This window comes from Aphelocoma coerulescens, chromosome 4, assembly GCF_041296385.1.
Source record: "Aphelocoma coerulescens isolate FSJ_1873_10779 chromosome 4, UR_Acoe_1.0, whole genome shotgun sequence".
Classification (NCBI taxonomy): domain Eukaryota; kingdom Metazoa; phylum Chordata; class Aves; order Passeriformes; family Corvidae; genus Aphelocoma; species Aphelocoma coerulescens.
The window spans coordinates 16,065,629-16,087,363 of record NC_091017.1 but is presented as its reverse complement, the minus strand read 5'-3'; the positions used below and the strand labels follow the sequence as shown (position 1 = coordinate 16,087,363).

Genomic DNA, 21,735 nt, shown 5'->3' with positions numbered 1-21,735 from the left:
TTAAAAACAACAAAGCATCTCTTCAGAAATTTCAGGGTAAAACAAGGAATTTAATATTCTTTTGGGGTCTGGTTGTCAATGATGCTATTCTTCTGGCAGACACATGATTAATAGCAAAGGGTTAATTCTATTATTTAAGAATGAGAAGTACAAACTGATGCTTGTTTGTTCAATAAATACTTTTTAATCTTACTCCATGCACACATACTCAGATAAAGAAAAGCAAATAAAACCAAAAGAAAATACTCAAAGGCTGAAGTAGAAACTACAGTCAGTTGTGACACAAATTGCTCCTAACAGCATGAAAAAGCTCAGATATCTTAGATATTTATTAAACTAGTAAGTAACAAAAATAATGTGTTTTGCTTTGTTTAAGGTTGTCTGTTAATCTAAATAGTAGCATTCAATACTGAGAGCTTTAGGACTGTTATTGTTTCATATATAATTTATGATTCAGAAAAATGTTGAGAAGATTTAAAAGCCTCCTCTTAGTTAAAGAACACTTAAGCACATATTAGTGGGTAATTGCTTGAAATTAGCTAAGCACTATAAATTACTTCAAGGATTTATGCATGCTTGTACATTCTAACAAGCTTTAATTAATGATGTGCTGCTAATGCTTTCCCAAAGAAATTACTTCCTAGGAGATAAATTGACTTTCAATTTTATTGAAAAATGTATTGTTTAACCAATACATTATCAATATGTAGCAGCTCAAAGTAAATTCCATATAAATTCTAGCAGATTTTTTAAAATTAATTATTTACACCACAGAACTTCGTGATCATCCGAAACCAACTCACACTCATTAGGAGTGGAAAATTAAATACATTAATTAAGAACCACAAATGCTTGGTACTTGGTCCAGTCAGAAAATACGCAAGGAAGGAAAGTTAACCATGTTTAAAGAAGTATGTACACTTAAAAGCAACTTTTAAGGAGTAAAAGCTTTACTGATTTGAAAAGGCTGTACCATAAAAATGAAAACTTTCTGCTTGAACTGTGGAGCACATTTCTCCTACACTATTGATTACAATTACTAGAAAATTTCAGTACTCTCATATACCGTTCAGTTTTAGTTTAGATATTTGTTGCTTTCATTATCATTTAAAGGAAAAGCATTTTTAAAAGATATACTTACAATCCTTAACAACCACGTGAGTGCAAAACTTGCTGTTGAATAATGGGTGCCATAGTGAAATTTTGGGACCTGATCGTCTTCCCATGACTCGTATCTCTCAGCAAAGAACGCTGCTCTCTTTGGGTTCAACGCTCCAATGGGCTGCAAGATTGGTAAAAAAAAACTCCTTAAGCAAATCAAATTAACGTGAATACTATCACATCATACTGCCCTTGCTCTTTTTGGTAACCAGAATTACTGGCATGCACGGAGAAGACGGGGCTTGGTGCTTTGCAAAAGCAGATGTTGGTTTCTGTAAGCACCCAAGGAGATCTGTGTACTCGGAACCAGGATTCCATGCACAAACACATGGCTGCTTGGAAAAATCTCTTCAGCATTAATACAGGCTTCATTTACTGCTGATTCAAGTCACTGACTCCATCCAATTCACGGTGGAATGTCTGGGACAAAGTGTTGTTTAACTTGGGTGCCTGTGGATATGTGTGCATGTTGGATACACTATTAAGCAAATAGTCAGCAACATCGAGAAGCATTGTTTTGGATATTTTTTTGGAGAAAAAAGTAGCGATTGATGGGGTGGTAGAATATTAACAGTGGACTTGGAATTTTGATAATACTATTCTTGCTCCTATGCTTTCTATTTACCACCTCAAGCCAAGTTTTACTTAATTCATAGAATTTTCACCTTTGAAATAGACAAATGAAAGACCAGAATTTCTATATAAAAACATTGATATAAAAGAAACAACATATGTATGACTAAAAATGTCTATCACACTTTCACCAATGCTATCATTCTTTGTTCAGTGCTTACCTACAATATAAACACCCAGGGACATATTTAAAAGTAGGAAACATAATATTTTGTTATCTAGAGCTGTGTATTTCCTCAGCAGACTTTTACATAAATGATTTGAAAGAACATGAGTACAGGTCACACAAATCACTGAGAAACCCAAAAGTGAATTTAGTAAGAGTAATTCCTGCTGTAAGAGTTCTAAAATATCTTTGGATATATATGCAAAATACGTATGCAATAAAATTTTGTATACAGATTGAGCACACTTTTAGTATGTTATTAATGTAAATTATGTTCATCTGTACAGACAATGGGTGCATTCAAATACAAGCAAAGAATAAACATGAAACAATATCTCCTTTCTCCAAGAATAAATATACTTAAGAACACACTACAAGGTGAGGAAAAACTAAAGGTCCTTGAACAAAAGTATCAGTAACCTAATCCTGAATTCAAGCAGAGTTCAAGTGAAAAACTACGTCTGCTATTGAGATGATGATTATTCAACTAACTGCTTCTTTGCAGCTCACGTGAAATTTGGCATACAAGCTTCAAAGTATTTTCTCTGCTAGAACAGATCAGATCTTTGACTGACCTAAAATCTAATCTTACATTTTTTACTTAGAGCAGCTTTCACATTGCAGTAGGATAAAGAAAAACATCTTAGGTTAATTACTATTTTTGCAGTTCACTAATTTGAAATATAACCCTTTAAAAGGAGTTGTTCCTGTATAAAAGGATTTTTATCTGATTTAGCAAATTTATTCCAGGGAAGTATGAAACTGACTCCAAGAAGTCTCTTTGTTAGAAGAACCATTTTGGAATCTCCATCTGTACTGATTTTCCCTAAAGGCTCAGATATGCTTCTGGGAGAAAAAGAAGAAAGAAGGTCATTGGTAGACAAATTATATAAATTAAAAATAGGAACAGTGTTGTGCTGTATGGTTCTGTTACATTTTATGTATTCTCTTTATCTGCCTCTATTATTACTCTCCAAATGAGTATAGCCCAAATCAATAGTTATAGAATTACATTCCTTGAATATAAAGCTAAACCCAATTAGAATTGATTTCATTCTCTTTTCAAAAAATAAAAATAAAAAAAAGGTATCAGGCAGAGATCTATATAGCCAGAATCTACAGTATTGATTTTAGCTGTTATTGTTACAGTTGGTTTCTGAAGCCTGCAACAGGACAACTATCAAGACATGCCACATTTATTTGCAAGCGAATAAAAAAAGTCCCCAAATGAAAAAAGCTTAAGGGGAAAAAAAAAAAAAAAAAACCAAGAACTGTGGAGCTGTGCACTGACAATGATACACTATCAGCTTACTCAGAGAAGTTACAGTGGGAATACACACATTGAATTATACATTACACGAATGCACTGATTTATTGTGGTAATAACATCCACCTCATTAAAAGATTCTGCTTTGCTGCAGTTGGAGGGCTACATATTGTTTACTGCTATAAATTAATGGCAGTGCACAGAAGACTGTAGAGCCCTTCTAACAATAGATCTGTAATGACAGTGCTGTATATCACAGCTTCCCCAGCAGCTTCATAATAAAATGGAGACAATGTATTGGGCTAATACATTCTACCAGGCAGGCCCATATTTTTCTGACAACTGCTTCTAAGGATGAGGTGATTCCACTGTGTTACACCACACTGGGCACAGTTAACTACAGAATAAAGAAAAAAAAAAAAAAGGAAAAAAAAAAAAAGAAATTAATTGAAATTTCTCAGTTATTTCATATCGCAGAATTAACAGGGAATCATAATTACATACTGTATTCCCTCCCCTGTGGGTAAGTGCCAAGGGAAAAAGAGGAACTCCAAACTAAGCTGTGCTAGATGTAGCTGTAAGACCACAAATTTACATTACTCAACACAGCTTCCCTATAGCTGCAGACCTCTAAGGAAGACTGAGCTGAAAAGCTTTCATCTCCTGAAATTCCAGAATGTATTTTATTTGCAGCACCTCTTTTCCCAGAGGAAAATTAGATATAAGTTCACCAATAAAAAAATGTTTATTTAGATGGAGAGGGAAAAATGAAAAAGTATAGAGAGAAAAATTCCAATGAGCAAAAACAATGGATGAGATTACAGGAGTAAAAATGAAGAAAGAAATCACTCATGGCTGCTAAGTTTTCAAATCATATTGAAAAATCAATGATGTGTGTGGTTTTCAAGTCATTGTTCCATCAAAAAGAGAATCCAAACTGGGGCAAGAATTGGGGTCAAGCAGTTTCTGTTTTCACTTTTTCCAAGGCATGATCACCTGTTTTTGGCCCAAAGTGGTTGTTGTAACAACACGTGCTACAATTATGAAAGTTACAAGCCATTCTTAAAACAAAACAACTCATTTGATATTATTTTTTCAAGTACTCTCAAATATAGGAGTACCTCAAAATAAACAACTTCACATTTTTACCAAGAACTAAATATAGTAAATCTCAGTCTTTGGACCAAGCTTGCTTGCTTCCTTTGAAACATAACAAAGAAAAATGGTTTGCTGAAAAATAACTGAGAAAACACACTGACTCTTATCATCTACTGCTGTCAAATATGTCCAGACACTACGGTGTACAGTTTTATTTGTTAGTTCTTACTCTGTGCCAGACATTGGAACAGTAACCCATCTTGCCTCTGTTTCCAGAAGAGGCCCTGTTGCATCCAACAGAAGAAAGCAGAATGTTCACTGCTCCTCTATAGAGGGCAGAATCTCTCCTGGACTCTTATATACTTGAATGACTCACATTCAAGTATATAAGTATTTTGAAAAATTGCTACTGGTCTTAAATAAAGAGACTGGGGTCTTATAAAGAAAAAAATACAATATGATTATCTATAGTTCTACATTTAAGAAGAGGCGCTTTTTATTCAAGAGGGAAAAAAAGAAAAGTTGGTTTTCCTTGTGATTTCTTACACTGTTTTCTTATCTACATACAACCAGGTATTTGTATTTCTGTGAATACCATTATCTGTATTATTGAATCATGTTTGGTAGCATCCTTGCCAAGTATAATGTTTGTTTCCCATACATCATATTTTCAAGATAACTATCTGGTTTTCATTACTGATACTTTTCATATTGGGCCTAAAGGACCAGGGGGACCTTTAGGTCATCTCATCTAGCCTTGAGCTTGTGTGACAAGAGGTTAAATGTCTTTGCATTACATGATTTTGAGCCCAACTATTTAAACTTGATTACAGCACGAGCTGTATCTGGCCAACTTGCTTTCCAGAAAGACATCTGACTCCTGAGTACATGGACAATCTGCTGCTTTTCTTGGAAGCTTTTTCTTCTGATAATTCTTACCCTCATTCTAAAAAATATATCTATTTCAGTTTGGTTATGAATTTACTGGTGTGTTATCAAAGAGATCTTATTAAGCTTCTCTCTGACACATCACAGAGTCTCTACTTACCCAGTATATTCTGAATATAAAGATACTTACGTACTATAATTAGACTTCCTAATGAACATAATAAATTGAGCTCTTCAGGTCTTCCATTTTGAGGCATTTCTTCCACCCCTAAGATTTCTCTGCTGCTTGCCCACCTATCAATGTATTCCGACATTCGGAGAACTGACACATGTTCAAGTGCTCCAGTGTTAGTTTTCTCACCTCCATAAACATGCCAAGTGCTGGAATCTCTGCTGCACTCAAACCTTGTTTAGTTACTTTATGTATCACCAACACATAATTTAACTCCCTGAACTAGCCAATACTTCTATTATTGGCAGTGGGATGTCCTGATCACTGAGTAAAACTTCTTTTTCCCAAACAGAGATACAGAGACAAGATGCAAGGGTTTAACTAGACCCAAACTTTATTCACTTAGGTCAACTGGGAAATATCTGGGAATGAAATCATCTAGTGTAGATCATTACTCTCTCACCTGTCATTTTTGGGTTTGAGAAGAGCCAAAAAACGCTATTCCCCTCTCTCAACCTATTGTCACTCATTGCTGGGCCTCACCATTCTTCCTTCACACAACTGGCTATGGTTTTCTTAAAAATTAGGTCCCATCTTCTTTAGAGGGCATCTTACCTTTAATGCATATCTAACTCAAATTTGTTGAGGAACTGTATCCCAAAGAAAACAACAAACACAATTATCTGCTGAACTGTTTCAACTGCCCTCACTGATCACCCAAAGTGCCCTTGAGCTCTAAGATTTAAAAAATGAAAACAATTTATCAAGGAGAAAAACAGTCCTTACCAATTCATTCACAAAAAAACCACCGGTTTCACAGCAGACGCCCCCCAAAACCTACATCAGCTAGGCTAGGAGGGGGAACTATGAATTTGGATGCCAAAATTTATCTGAAGCCAAGGGGACAGACCTTGACAGAACCTTTTTATTCTTCCCCATGAAGCATTTCAGTGATACACAGTAATTCTGAACTGGTATGCTATTTTTTATTATTAATTTTAAATCTTATTTTAGTCACTTAACACAAACAGCTACTTGAATTTCATGTGCTTTCTTAGCGAAATAAGAAATCCCACGGTTGAACACTTTTTGCATTGAAACTCCAATAATTAAGAATATTAGTGAGTGTAGTCTACCTGTTTTGATATAAACACATGATCACATTCTGCTCTAAAAAATTTTTTTAAATACTTCAATTTCTAGTCTCAAGAAACTGAGAATTCAATAAAGAGCTGGAGTATGGGCAGAAAATAGTCTTGTGCATGCAAATTAAAAGTATTTGTACATATGGTTTATATTTCAGATGTTTTTAAGAGCACGCATATTCCTTTGAGACAGCAGGAACAGTGAGGAAAAACTGATCTAAAGATGGTCTAATAACTAGAATGTCTGAACATGTCAATATAAATAATACCTAATGGTGCAAAAGACAGAAGATTCCCAAAGTTCACAGTTAAAAGATATGGGTCATAACCTAATGTTAAGCCGAAAAAATGAATAAAAAAACCCTATTATGCAATATTAGTGATGTTTTAGCAATACATCAATGACAGGATTTGCCTCAGGTCACCTAAAATCTTGGAGGAATTTGAATTTAGAAGAAAAATCTCCATGCCTTTGTATTAACTAACTATAGTATCAAATGCTACTCCAAGCACCTGTAGCAGATTGCAAAACAATGCACTGCTGAACTGCAAACTAATTTAGCACACACTAATGAAGCACAGTAAGGTTTAATAAATTGTTCAGCACAACAATGCTGAATGTGTCACACACTGCATACCTGAGGTATTACACCCTAATACTGCAGGGAAGCCAAACTGAAGACAGCTGCTATGTGTTGTACATTTCCAAGAGGTCAGGGAGAAAGGAAGCTGCGTGTCCCTGGGAATCATGAGGGAAATCTAGCTGCTTGCAGGCAGTGAGGAGGGTATGGCCTTACTTAGAAAATAACCCTGCCAGCCAAAAGCAAACATTTGCATGTACTCTCCATGACTCAACCTGCCAAGTGAAAGAAAACCCTGCACTGTTATTCACTTGCTAAAAAAACAAACAAAAAATCCTTTTATGGATTTTGAGAAACAGGATTGAGAAGCCACACACATTTGAGTCATAGCAGGAGATGAAAACATTCTCTGTCTGCCTTCCTTTCACAGACCATGTTCCTCTGCCAACACATCACACCACAGAAAACAGCAGCCATTGTACCTAACAGCAGATCCACTTAAGACAATCAGAACTAAAAACATAACCCTTTTTGTTTGTACTGGGAGCACAGAACCTCAAGCCAAAAGCTGATACAAATTTGCATTTTATGCAGGTTTCTGTCAAGGCACACAAAATACATGTTATTCTGTATCATATGTAAGCCTGAGAAAAAGAGCAGCAGAAGGCTAGAAAGGGAATGTATAAGTAGTTTTTTATTTTAATCTGTACTGTTTCATAAAACTATTCCAATCAGATTATATCAATCCTGAATATAAGTAGTCAACTAAGAGCCCATCAATGTATCTTGTTTCACACATGCATTGCTTTGCTCCTAACATGAATTCATCCATCATCTCATTCCCTGTTTCATAAGGTTAGTCAGCCATCATCTTCAATACCATCAACAGATGAGCATTGTCAGAAAGTTTTATCAGCTCCCTTTTGATGCTCTTTTTTGGATTAGCATACATGCTGAACAGTATAAAGCACCAAACAGACTTCTGGAATGTCAGCGACCAGCCCACTTTGGAAACTAACCTTGTGTTTCTGATTCTGATGCAGCTTCAAGTGACTGGCTGGATATGATATGTAAATTATTTTAATTAATCTTGTTAAACTATTCACCTCAAGCTTTTAGGATCATATCATCTTTGCTTAGTAATCTTTTTTATTGATTTCCCTCATTTGATCTACATTTTTGTATGTTGATGTTTGAGTTTTAGAAATATCATCTGATGTGTGCATCAAAGTAAGTCCACAGCCTGGGAACCACCATAAACTGCTCCTTAAACAAAGATGATTATTTTACCATTATCTCATTTTCTGACCACTATTTTTAGACCTGGATTGTTGTTTGACCCCAAGAGGCCTCCTGCTACTAGGAGCTCAACCAGCTCAGTTTTAGACAGCTCCAGTTAGGTGAGGAAAATCCCATATTCATTTCCCATATCTGTGCAATCTTCAACTTAGCCACCATCGTGCTTGTTCAGAAATGTGAGTTACACAGATGTGTGCTGTAGCAATCCATAATCTGCTGAGTCCAAATGTATGACTATAAAAAGGAAGAGACGCTGTATCAAGAGAATAACATTCACTTTATATTAGGAAGACAGAAAACACACATTTAAAATGTCTACGGCCCAAGACATGTGTGCGAAATTACTTTATTTTTATTTCTAGCAAATTTTATGACCAGACACGTGCCCTATGGTTTCTTGTGATCATTTGTGATCATTTAAAAAACTGATCCCTCAGCTCATTTCCAATTAGAAGATGACGGAGGTTCAGGGCACCTAAAACTGAAACAAGAGCAAGATGGACAATAACAGCAGATACAAACTTAGAATATCATTTTGAATATCCACAGTTAATTTTGAGCTAAGGTTTTTCATATCTTTGAGAATTTCTACATTCCAAACAATACACCTCCTTGAGGCAAAGCAAAACTAAGATTATTAGGCTTATTACCAAAATTATTCTTTTTGATCCCGTAAACTTGGCTTTTGCCCTAATACCTCAATAAATTAAAAAAAAAAAAAAAAACAGCTAAAAAACTCTAAAAAAGATTGCTTGAAGATAGCCAAGTGATCCTAACACCTCAATAAATTAAAAAAAAACCACAACTAAAAAACTCTAAAAAAGATTGCTTGAAGATAGCCAAGTGATCCTAGAAACTGATAAATGCATCTGATGTACAAATAGTATGCCTCTTGTGACTTCAAAAAATAAGCCTCTAGTGGGAAGAGAACATGAAAGAGAAAGTAAGAATGGCAATGAGATGCATTCTATCGTCCTCTTGACATGTTCTTTGGAGGTGTTGTGACACAGAGAACAACCAACTAAAGACAAGAAAAAAATCCAAAAGTGATGGTATAAAAGGATGGTTATGACACTGTCATAGAGCAACATAAATTACCAGAACTTTTTTTTAAAAAAGTAGGATTTTAAAAAGAGTAGGATTTCAGACAGTACGTTTTGATAAATCATGTCAGAGATACATTTTGGTCAAGCTTCAGCCTCACCAGGTCTCCACAGGAGTTGTGGAGAAACAAACCACTATGGAAATCACATGTTTGTTACGAAATATATGGAAATCACGTTTATTATAAAAAAGGTCCTGAGATAGATGCTGCATGAAGCTCAAATCAACATATCAACTCAAAAATCTCTGTCCTTAAAGCGAAAGAAGGAATTGACACTAAAATCCAAACAATTGATCCTCTCTAAGGACCATGTCTAAGTCGGCCTTAACAATCCAATAGCTACTTAACTTAAACAAACCGGTCTTCCTCGGAGCTGTGTCCCCGCCTTTTTCCCCGAAATAGTCTCGGGATGCCCCTGTCCGTGGTGCTGAACCCCAGGCGCCGAAGCTGGCAGGGACGAGGCTCTCTTTTGGAGAGTCCCTGACCGTGGTGCTGCAGACACGGGCTGGGGACAGAGGGACAGAGGGACAGAGGGCTGTGGCACATCAGCCACAGACCCATGGGGCCCTTTGCAGCTTTGTCTCCCAATTTTGGCAAGTGTGCTTCCGGAAATGATACAACACATTGGCTCAGCTGTCAGAAAGGATAATCGACCCATTTTATTGCTCATCCACAACGGCATCTGTCTGAGTGTCGCCAGCATTTGAGAGTCTCACAAAATCACTTTTCCCCATTTAGAACTGGGAAAAAATGACGTTATAAAGTCAAAACTTCCATGGGAATATAACACACTACTCAACACTTTAGTTTGTACTGTTTCTAATTACGAAACAGATTATTCAATCTAAACAAGGAAAAAGCCCATAACAGTCCTAAAGTTCTAGCACTGTCATGAGATGTGAACTTAATAATCTTGCACAGCTTCCTTCAAAGAGGGTCTTTACAATTCTCTTCCCACCTTCCCTTTTCAGCTCTCTGTGTATTAAAGAAACCAGATCAGGCAACAAGGGTCTTTGTTCTCCCAGGTAGACTTTGCTCTTTTATGGTTTCCTAAATGGAACCATCCCAAGAAAGGTTCTGCTCAAAGTACTTCCTGTTTGTATGCATTCCTTCTGCTAAAAGTTTCTCCCAACGTGGTTATGTCAAATGTTTAGGTCTGTCAACCTACATGTTAGAGAGGATGGAGTGCTCCTCTCCTCCAAGAAGCAACTTCTGTTTCACAAAAAAAAAAAGCATGAAAACTTGTTATCTGAAAATGGAGAGGATCTGATAAATATACCTTATACTAAAAATATCAAAATCCATAACAGAATATAAAATGAATAATGAAAAATGTGTCTCCTTTTCAGATATCAGTGATATCCCAGGTATCATTCAGGCTGGCCTTAATGCCTCTATGTTTCTTGAGATATCCAAAATTCTAGAAAATATAATGGACCTTCTCATAAGTACCACGGATTCTGATACAAAGCTTGAAATATTTTATGTCCTGTTTTAAGCAGGCATTCACATGAAGCGCCCTGAAAGGAAGAATATTTGTACCTTCCATCTGAGGTTTCCCTGTCTGACTTTGGAATACTTTTTAACTAAGTGATATCTTTTGTCACTGATACAGATGACAAATTTCCTACCTGAAATACCAGTGACAAGGCAGCCAGGACAGGTGCTGAGCCCAGCAGTGCCAAGCCTCAAAAGTGTTAGTGCCTAAATTCCAGATGTAATTGCCTATCAAAGTAAGTCACTGTCATTGCACCCACTCCTGTTATTTCTCACACTGTTCCTCTCATCCTCCTTTAATGTCCAATTTTTGAATACACTTTATGCTTAGAAGGACACTGAGTCCTGGTGAGTTTATCAGTCTTAACTGCACTCCTTTTGTGTCAGAGTATGAGCTGAATAAAATTTAATTTACATTTCCTACATGAAAGCACAGGTTCACAGAACATCTGTACAGGTTTAATGCAAAATTCTAATAGGTTCACATCCAACCATTTCTTAGTTTCCATCTCTTTGCCAAGAGGCAAATAACTAAGCAAATTTCATGCCACTCCCACTCTGCTTCCACACAAGGGAAAGTATGAAGCACAAGTTTTATACGCAGTGAATTTGTGCTCCTGAAAAGGGCACCCTGCAACAGAATTCAGGCTGGCATGCTGAAGAACACCCAACAGTGAAGTTGACATCAGAACAACATAACTACTCTAATTTTTCATAGTAAAAAAATCTATTACTTCTCTTCTGTCAAAGTGTATTTTATATTAGTGGCTCCCACATACCAATTAAACACCTCACTTCACTGAAGCTGAGAGCTATTTGTTGTTTTTGTACACTTGACTGGAAAAGAAGTTATTACATACATAACAGCCCCTATAAAATTGATGATGATTTAGCAAATATTGCATAGAATAGATAAAAATATGAATAAAAATATTATTATGTACACATGTAGCTATAGTGCAGAGAAAAGAAGATTTAAGAGTAGCATAAATTTCTTCTTCCAGTAGTGTCAGTTTATGATCTTACAGAAATGTTGTGCCTTACGAAAGGAAAATTAGCAACAGCTCCTTGCATATGGCAAGGACAAAAAGTAACCAACTTTTGAGAGTATAAAATCATGCTTCCATATCTCAGTATTTGCCATGTATTTTTACTTCTATTTTCTTTCCTTATCCAAGTTGAGAAATGCAATGCAATTTATTGCTTCCACTGAATAAGGAAAAGAATGTGCTTATGAATAACGTAAGTAACGCAGAAAAAGCCACATGTTCTGGTGGGAAACTGTGCCTGTTGTATAAATAAAATATATACCGCTATAAATATAATATGTAATACTCTTTCCAAACCATAGTCACCTCTTCAGGAATAAACACTTGAGTCAAAGCAGGGTAACAGGCTGGCAGTGCACTCCTGGCATTTGTCAGGAGCATTCGTCAGGCTGACAGTAATATTAACCACGATCCATTTCAGTTGCTTTGGTTTATCATTGTGTGACTGATGTTCAAAACAGTGCCCTAAGAAGCTGCTTAAATAAAGTGTTGGTTTAACCTACACTCTGCAGTTCTTTAAATCTGTACTAACTGTGGACTTTAGCTGACACATTAAAAAAACTGTTACTTAGATTTGACACGTAACTTTCAATTTCTGAAGAATTTTTAAAAAGTAAATTCTTCATTGTCTTAGGCACCAAAAAAAGCAAAAATATTGACCTGACTTCCTTTCTTCCCGATCAAAATCAAATTTTTCCTTTTCCTTGCACAGTGGGAACGCCAAATTGTGATGAGTTTCTGGGCATGCATAAGGAAAGGAAATAAATGACTGTTAAAACCATATAGACATTGAAATGAAATATCTTTGAATATTTTAAAAACCTTTAGCAGTGCAAAAGCATAGACATGCTACAATACCTAATTAGCATGTGTTTGGAAGCGTTATCCCCAAGATAACAGTGCTACAATGAAAATATCACAATATGCATGACATCCACAAATTTTCATAGCAGATATTAGCAAGGCCTTCCAGATACTTGTCACAAATTCATCTTCTGACACAAAGTTTAACATTTAGACTACATGGAGTTGAAACTGCTAAAAATGCCAAAAGAGTACCCAAAACCTGAACTACTTTATTTGAAACAGGTATGGCATAAAGACTCTCACTGTGTATATATATATATATATATATATATATATATATGCAATAATTATTTGCTGTTCCAAGTTCCCAGTCTTCAAGCAAATGCTTGAGAACGTTGAATAGAGATAGAGATAGAGATGCAACCGAAGTAATGTCCTCACTCAACAACAGCAATGGAAAGATTCCCTCAGAACTGAAAGTACACTTTAGTAATCCTCCTCAAAGACTACTTCCATGAACAGAGAAATCCATATAACCAGTCAATGTTCATAAAAAACCATGTAGGAATAGAGCAGGTTTGCTATCCAATCTCTCAAATGGATGTAAGTGCAGTACCTAACTTAAAATGAGGAAAAGATGCTCTGTTTCAGGGAGGAAGAAAGACCAGGACTACAGTGCTGATTGAATTGACTCGTTACAAATGAAAATACAATTAAAAGGAGACCCCTCAGAAGTACAGCACCTGGAGAATCTTCTTCCTTGTCTTGAATTATTTCAGCAATGACATGTTATATGCAGAAGTGTCATTTAACAAAATTTAATGGAAAATGAGGTAGCAAAAATCATGTAATGACCCAGGAATTTATTAATGATTAGTACATTTAATTTATGTCCTAACTCAAGCTACACAGGGCTGATGTTACTTGCAAGTTTTCAGTGTTCATTAAGCGCAATTCACAAGAGTTCTCTAGGTTGGTGATAGATATTTTTAGCTGTAAAATACCTTTAGATACTTTCTGGCCTGGAGATTATTAAAAAACATTTATTAGATACCACAAGAAAAAAATTATTTTAAAATAAATAAATGTTTACCTTTTACAGATTTGTTAAAATATAAAATATGCGCAGGTTTATCCATGAATATGGATCTGTGTCAGCCAGACATTCCAAGAAACCTTAGAGTTAATGACTTGGTCAAATTAAGTAACACTATTAGGAAATATTACAACAACAGTACCTCAGAATCTCTGACTAGGACTTAAAAACATTATTCCTTTATGTACATATACACATACAAAAGGTATGGTATAGCCTTCAAATATATATACACATTCAAATACATATACACATATATACTTGTATATTTATTTGCTGACTATACAGTACCTTTTATATGGTTAAAATACTAAATCAGCAATAAAACAAATTGCTGGAGATTTTCACAGACTTGTGTTTAGCTTAACCAACTGCAAACTGAAAGCAAAAACTTTTAAAGCTGCCATACTGCCACTGGGGATTTTTTTTACTAGCAAATTACCAATTTATATAAGACTTTAAAAAAAAAAGAAAGCTATAATTAAAATACTGTCCTTACCTTTTCTACTAATTAATTACATTGCTCCACGTGCCTAAAGCTACCTTTTAGGAAAAGATACTGCTGGCTGATCAGTGCACCCAGTCTTTGTAGAGAAAATGAGAGATGCTTCTACTTTGTAAAATGAAATAGTCCTTTCTGGGAAAGCATTGCATGAGAATAATCACATTCTATAAACAGGCTGTATATTGAACCTGCCAGTGGTGGGGGGACTGCTGAAAAAACCCACAAGGCTGCTCTGCCAGAAAGGAATTGTTTGGAAAAGTTGTTCAAACCTGCCAATGTCAGTCTGACAAAGGACAGTTGCATTACCCCAGCATACCTGAAGGCGTACACAGAGGAAGTGATAAAATAAAGTTTCTGCTCACTGGGATATGGGTAGTGATTTAAAAGTACCCAAAATATAATGGTAGCACAGGGTTTGCTTCTAAAAAAAGCAGAGTTCTCATCAGAAAAATAAGACCAACCAAACAGAAAAAGGCTAATTTTTAATCTTTAACAGCCTCAGCATTCCTAACTTCATTAAAATTTGAAATGAAATGTAATGTCTATGTTCCAACTAAGAGCACCTTCCAATAACAATTAAGTTGATACAATCAGAAGCAATAGCAATACATTAATAATTCATTTTTACACAATCTGATCCTTATTATCAGTACACACACATAGAAATGAACTACTGTTAATGGTCATGCTTTTAACAATAATGTATTAAACACAGCAGAAAATGTTTACAAGACTGCAAGCTACTGTGATTAAAAATATAAAGGTATATTTGATGACAAATACCTTTGACAAATCCCTGAAGTTGCTAGGAAGTGTAAGGTCCAACTCCTCTGACTCATAGTTGGTGATAACCCAAGGGAAGACAGGGTACTGATTCAAATCATTGTAAGTTCGACCTGACAAGCAACAAAAAAACCCACTGTGAATAATGATATTTAACTGAAATAGCAATCTCTAAAGATACAACAATATAACTTTATGAGCTGTTCAAAAGAACTGCAGTTTATTTCAGATCTTTTATCATTTCAGTATTCTACTTTGCTTTATTGAAAGGATAATGGAAAAGTTGACAATTTGCTAGTATTTAATCTAAAACATTTCAGCCCATTTCACTTTAATTGTAAACTCTTTTGCATACAGTAAGATTGACAGTTCAATTCACTCATTTCCTATGCATTTCTCCTTTCCTTGTTTATGCCATCTTGTCTTCTGTTTCTTTAAGGTGAAACATTTCAAAAAATGCAGGGTCACTGATTTTCGTTGATACTAAAAAATTAAAGCATTCTTTTTACATACTGTATTAAATACTTTATGTGAAAGAATTTTTCAATTAATAACTGTTTCCTCTAGAGGATTCACTTTGAGGAGAATTCATCCTTGCCCATTGTCCATCTATGGATATGCCAAGATATCCATATTCCATATACCAGGACAGAAAATTTGGTCTGGATACAGGTTCCTGTGTACACCTTCATGCATCTAAGATGGAAATAATGTGCTTCTTCCAGTAAAAGCAAAATATTCAATTAGAATAAACACATATCATACACACATATACATCACAAAGCCTGGTTTCTAAGTTTAAAATGCATCATTTTTACATGGATCCTGTCTCTTTTTATTATACTGTTGCAGAGGCTCCTTCATTCATATCATCTTCAATCAGCATGTTCTTGAGATTTTGTTCAGCCTGGTCTTTAAAGTCTCCAAGGAGAGGTTTTAACCTCTTCCCCAGGAATATTATTTTACAATCCAATCTGTAAGGTTGTCAGAAAACATTTTCTAGACCTCCATCAAAGTTTTTCTCCTTCCGGTTTTCTTACACCACTCAGTATTTTTCCATCCTCGTTTGCCGAATTTTTAAATGGTTGAGTCAGTCTTTTTCCCATATCAGTTGGCTGTGTTGCACACTATCTCTTATTGAGGATTAAGGCTACTTACATGACACTGGGATAACTATCTTTCTTTTAACTCCTTATCATGGGCAACTCAACTTTCCCTCTTTCCATAATGTTATCTTTCTGCTTCTTTTAACCTCAAACACCAAGCAGATAAGAATTCAATTTATTATTTCAATTTTATATTAAAGCTGAAAAGGGTCATTCATTAGAGCCACAGAAAACAGTGTCATGATGTGCCTCATTCAGCTTTGGCAGTAATGAGGCAAGCAGATCGACCCCTACTTTTAGAAATCTGCCAGCATCCTGGCACCTCTGACTTGATGACTGATTACAGGCACCACCAAAACTGACCATTTGTATAAAACGCAATTAGTGCAAGCACAGGCGTTTGTTGTATCAATCGTGTTAGCAAGAGCCAAGCCTGAAAGGGAATTAACAGACCTTTCACCACTGTCAATACCACAGAAAAGAGCTGAAAATTGAGAAATTTTCTAAGTTGCTCAGAGGACAGAATAAGTTGGAAAAGAAAAGGGTTGTCATGAGACCCAACAATCGGCCTCCATTTAGTAAACTGAAGCCCATCTGGTTAGGAGCTGATGGGGTAAAATGGGTTAAACGAAATATAGGTTAGCATTTGCAGAATGAGTGGTTAGGACAAAAATACATGGATACAAATTAGGCTTGCGTTTGGATTAACGGTGTCCTAGAACAGCAGCACTGGCAATCCAGGCACTGCGCTCTTTTTTAAGACCAACCATGCATCCTGTAACAGTAGCATTTATTGGCTCCAGGAATACCCTGCTGCCTAGCTGAGATTTCCCAGCCCTACAGAGAACTTGTTGCATCTGTGATATTTAGAGAGGACAGTACTTATGAAAATTAAAACTTAGAACACTAAAGATGAAGAAGTTCCTATTTCTGAGACTTTCCTAAATAGTAGACAGTCTATATAGTTCCTGTCCTCCCACAACAGTCACGATATTCTGATTTAAAGTGCAGCTCAGTACAGCATTATGAATACCTCTCTAGTCTTACATAAACATAAATACAATTACGAATAAAGATTATTTCGGAGGACTTTTGTGAAGTTTTTCAGGGCAAAATCATACACAGAAAAAATTACTCATTAAAAGGGCAAAATCTAGTTGTGCCCCATAGCTGTTGAGACTGTGCCATGACTAACTCCTTTTCTGTGTAATTACAGTAATTTGGATGTACAGTAATTAGCAATACCTGCTATAGTGTTTAGAAACATCAGGTATTCAAAGTTGGAAATCTCTCGGTGCTGCCATCGCTGGGTCATATTGGAAGCTTTGAAGATCTGTCGTGGACTAGCCAAAGAAATGCGCCTGAAAACAAAGAAAATTGGAAAAAAATAATGAGAAAACCTGGTGGGTCTTCCTGTTTTACATATCTGAATTTTAGTGGCAGTAGTACATATTCTTTCTACTAGGTCTATGCTAGATTTCTCTGGAGATCAAACTGCCACTTGGATACTTGAAGTTCATTTTTAAAGTTTTATAATCTAATAAGAATAAAAGAATTAAAGCATCTGACAGCTGGGTATGTCAAGATTTGAAAAATTTCCAACAGAAACCTTTACAGCTGTGCAAATTCAGCTGCTCCATGACGGCTTGATGTATTACAGAAATATGTTACTGGAGATTTAGAGAGATGGAATATCATTAAATAAGAAAATTACAATACTTTTAGAATTTCACATAAGAATAAAGTCATCTTTTAGGAGAGGTTTTTTAAATCCCCCAAGAAGAAAGGAAAACAATGATAAGATGATAGAATTTCATTATGAAGCCCATCCTCTGGAGATTTAAATTCTGGGCAGTGTTGGGGAGTTAGTCATAAATAACTCAAACTTTTACAATTTGATGCCAGATTTCCTAATGTTTGTGAAAGAAGACTGTAGAGTCATTCCTTGGAGTGATAAATCAAACAGACGAGAGTTTATCATAAAATTCCCAAGACTGTTTTGTTCATAACAAAAACATCTGTAAATACCAAACCCACATCACTTAAGAGAAAAAAAAATAAATCTATATATAGTTTTAGTTAACAAATTTTTACAGGTATTGGTAAACAATTCAAGAAAACTGTCACAGATTTCTTTTTTTTTAATAACCTTCATTATGTCGCAACCACTGATCAGTACAAATGGATGTGAAATACTGAGCAAATGTGTCTTCAATGTACCTTTAAAATTTTTCATACATAATTTGTTTCTGTAAATAAAAATCCCGGTGTTCTTACAAAGTGGCTATAATTGCAAGACTTTTTTTTTTTCCTGGACTGGATTTAAAAAAAAAACCCTACAAAACACAACAGAAAACATCCCAAACTATTTTAATCCCCTTCCTATGTACAGAAATCTACTGAAAATAAAAATTCAAAGTAACAATCGAGATACTCCCTAAGGGTTTCCTGCTCCATGTTCTGTAAACTATGTGGGCAGGTTTGATGAAAAATAAAGAACTCTTAGAATTGACAGATAAAATTAATTCAAATTCTAAAATACCTGGTCTGGGGTAGTCCAAAGATGGTACCAATACCAACCCGAGGTAGACAGTTAACCACTTTCTTCACTGTTGCTTGGTCAGGGAAGTTGAACATGACTCCCACTGTGAATACAAGAGTTGAAATACAGCATGATTTTACATATTTTAGGCTTTCTTGACCAACACAATGCAACCCTAAGCTCAGGTGTTCAACAGATTAGACAAGTTTCTTTCAGGTTGCTGGAGATATATTTTTTTTAATTTCCAGAACTCCTTTTGTATATCACTAACAGGAATTTCAACAGAAGTTGTCACTCCAACAAATCTTACAAGGTCTACATTTGTTTTCCTTTATGAATAGAAATTAAACCTATATGCACAGATTGACTATCAAGAACTAATCTTAAAAAGTATGTATTTACTGGTTCACACATTTACTTATTTACTTTCTAGATATTTTCTAACATAGTCTTCAAAATGCTACCTTCATATTTTGTCTGAAATAAGTGAAATTACGAAACAGCAACCTAAAAATTGAACTAACAATCTAATTATGGTATCACCAGTGGCCATTGATGACTTCAGAGAGTACAAGTGTTTATGCATATGATTAATATTTTGTTGGACAATATCATTACCAAAACAATGTTTTGCATTTTAAATAAAGCATGAAGGCGTAGTCACTGGTCTAATCCAGTAGTGAAATTCTTTCATTCTGTTGTTCTTGGTGTGTTCAGCTAACAACTATCAACCCTCCAAGGAGACACAAAAAATCCTGCATGCATAACAGATCAGAGGTAGGAATGCCTTAAGCAGGAGTCCCCAAAGAATGCCAAATAAACATGTGGATATAAATGAAAGTGAGGCATTGATAATGCACAGTTTTCATGCTTGATCATAATTTCTCATTGAAACAAAAAATAGTAAGTAGAAACCAAACTGCAAAAATGTACTGACTTAAATAATGAGACACTTAATCCAAGCCCTTCTTCTACCTACACAAATCCATGACTAAACATCCAAAATGCACATGGCCCCACATCCACACTCATCATTTTTTTAGGCTCACCATACCTCTATTTGCCATGAATATCTCCAGTGCTGTATTTTGCAAAAGGTAACGTCGGGAAAAGATAGATCGAATCTCTGAGAAGAGCCATTTTCCATGGAGCCCTTCTGTATATGCCAGAATCTAGGAGAAACAGACAGAGAGGATGTTTTAAGTATCTTGGCTGGATAGGTAATACCTTGCAAAAGAGAAACTCTTTGACCCACAAACATGGATTCTACCAATTATGTGCAAAACCTGCAGTAAAATTAAAATACGCTCGAACTTCAAATCATGCTATGAATCTCTAATGCATTTCTTGCACTCCCGAATTCAACTACTCATGTCAAATGTTTTAAAAATTTGCTTGCATTTTTTCCCTTTAAAGACAACTGTCTATTTTCCTTAACAGTTTCAGAGTTTCAGAAACATTTTTAAATGTTTAGCACTTCAGCAAAGCATAAAACCGTATTCTGAAATGTATTTCTAGTAGCATTTAGATGTATCTGCACTCCCTTCAGCCTTGTAATAACAGGCCTGTAACAAATAAGCAAGGAAAAGATGTCTTTAAAGAAAAAAAATGTTCCTTAGGTTTATCATTAAGGCAGCATTCATTAATTCTGGAACTAGAAAGGTTGGCTGTATAAGAGGTTAAGTATCATTTTGTCAGCTAAGGTTAAACACAAACCTGCAAATGAACTCAGCATAATCTCTCTATGGAGTAAGCGGTTGTCAAAATAACTTGTTACAATTCCTGTCATCCCATCTGACAGACACAGATGCTTAGTCTGCCTTCACAATTCAAACTAATCCCATTTTCAGTCCTCAGCCACTTTGTTTCTTTGTTGCTTCACGTTTTCGTTTCAAAGCTTAATTACGTAACTGTTAAGGGACAGAGAAACTGGACACTTCTCTGCCTCAGATTAACAAACCATAGGAGAAGGAAAATCTGAGATTTGTCAATTTTTGCAAACACAAAAGCACTTAATAGAAACCCATCACAGAAAAGGAGGCTCAGATGCAATCCTTGTTAACATCACTCTTACCACAATTTCACTTGAGCAATATATTGTGTACAAAAAAGAAAAAGTGAAATTCAAGCCCTTAACGTAACAAAGACTGTTAATGAAACCAATCATTTAGAGGTTTCTAACAAAGGAGGATTTTGCCTCACATGTAGCATATATTGACAAATAAAACCATTTTTGTAGCACAGAGGGCAGATGCACCATTATAAAAGCACTACACAGTAAAGCATAAAATACTGTACCAGTTTTGTGAATTAAAAGCAAACAAAAGGCAAACCAAAAACTGATAGCACAGATGAGAACATACAAAGCAAATCATCTCCCACACCTTCTTTCTTTTTACTTAATCCCTCATCTTCACCTCAAGTGCCACAGTCAACTTAGCTCCCAGCACACACACACACACACACACACACACACACACATAGAAAGAGAAGGAAAAAACTACATAATTATTCCAGTACAAAATTCCAGAAATGTAATGGAAGGACCAGGGATTATCAGTGGTGGCTAAACATTTCTGGAACTGAGGAACCAACAGACTTGGGCCACCCTAACACTTCCCACAGCACATCCATAACCCATCCACACTAACTAGCAGATTTGTATAATTCTGTGGTGCTATTCAGAACCACTGCACGTGGCTTTTGTCACATGCAGATAAATATCCTCTAAGAACACAACATCAAAAGAGGTAACAAAGGAGACAAAGTTGCAGTGCTCGTGCACAGAAATCTCTTAGCACTTTTCGCTGGTATTCATCCATCTTATGATCTTGA

At 35.6% G+C, this 21,735-nt stretch overlaps 1 protein-coding gene across 4 annotated transcripts in view; it reads right to left on the bottom strand.

Moving 5' to 3' along the window:
- LRBA (LPS responsive beige-like anchor protein) overlaps positions 1 to 21,735 on the bottom strand; it is a 372,621-nt gene that overhangs the window by 101,275 nt on the left and 249,611 nt on the right. For all 4 annotated transcript variants that reach the window (XM_069012817.1, XM_069012818.1, XM_069012820.1 and 1 more), the window contains exons 40-44: positions 19,955 to 20,072; positions 18,901 to 19,003; positions 17,604 to 17,719; positions 15,253 to 15,365; positions 1,142 to 1,282 (exon numbers count right to left, since the gene is read on the bottom strand). In XM_069012817.1, coding sequence (XP_068868918.1) covers positions 1,142 to 1,282; positions 15,253 to 15,365; positions 17,604 to 17,719; positions 18,901 to 19,003; positions 19,955 to 20,072 — 591 coding nt within the window. The remainder of the gene's footprint in view (positions 1 to 1,141; positions 1,283 to 15,252; positions 15,366 to 17,603; positions 17,720 to 18,900; positions 19,004 to 19,954; positions 20,073 to 21,735) is intronic.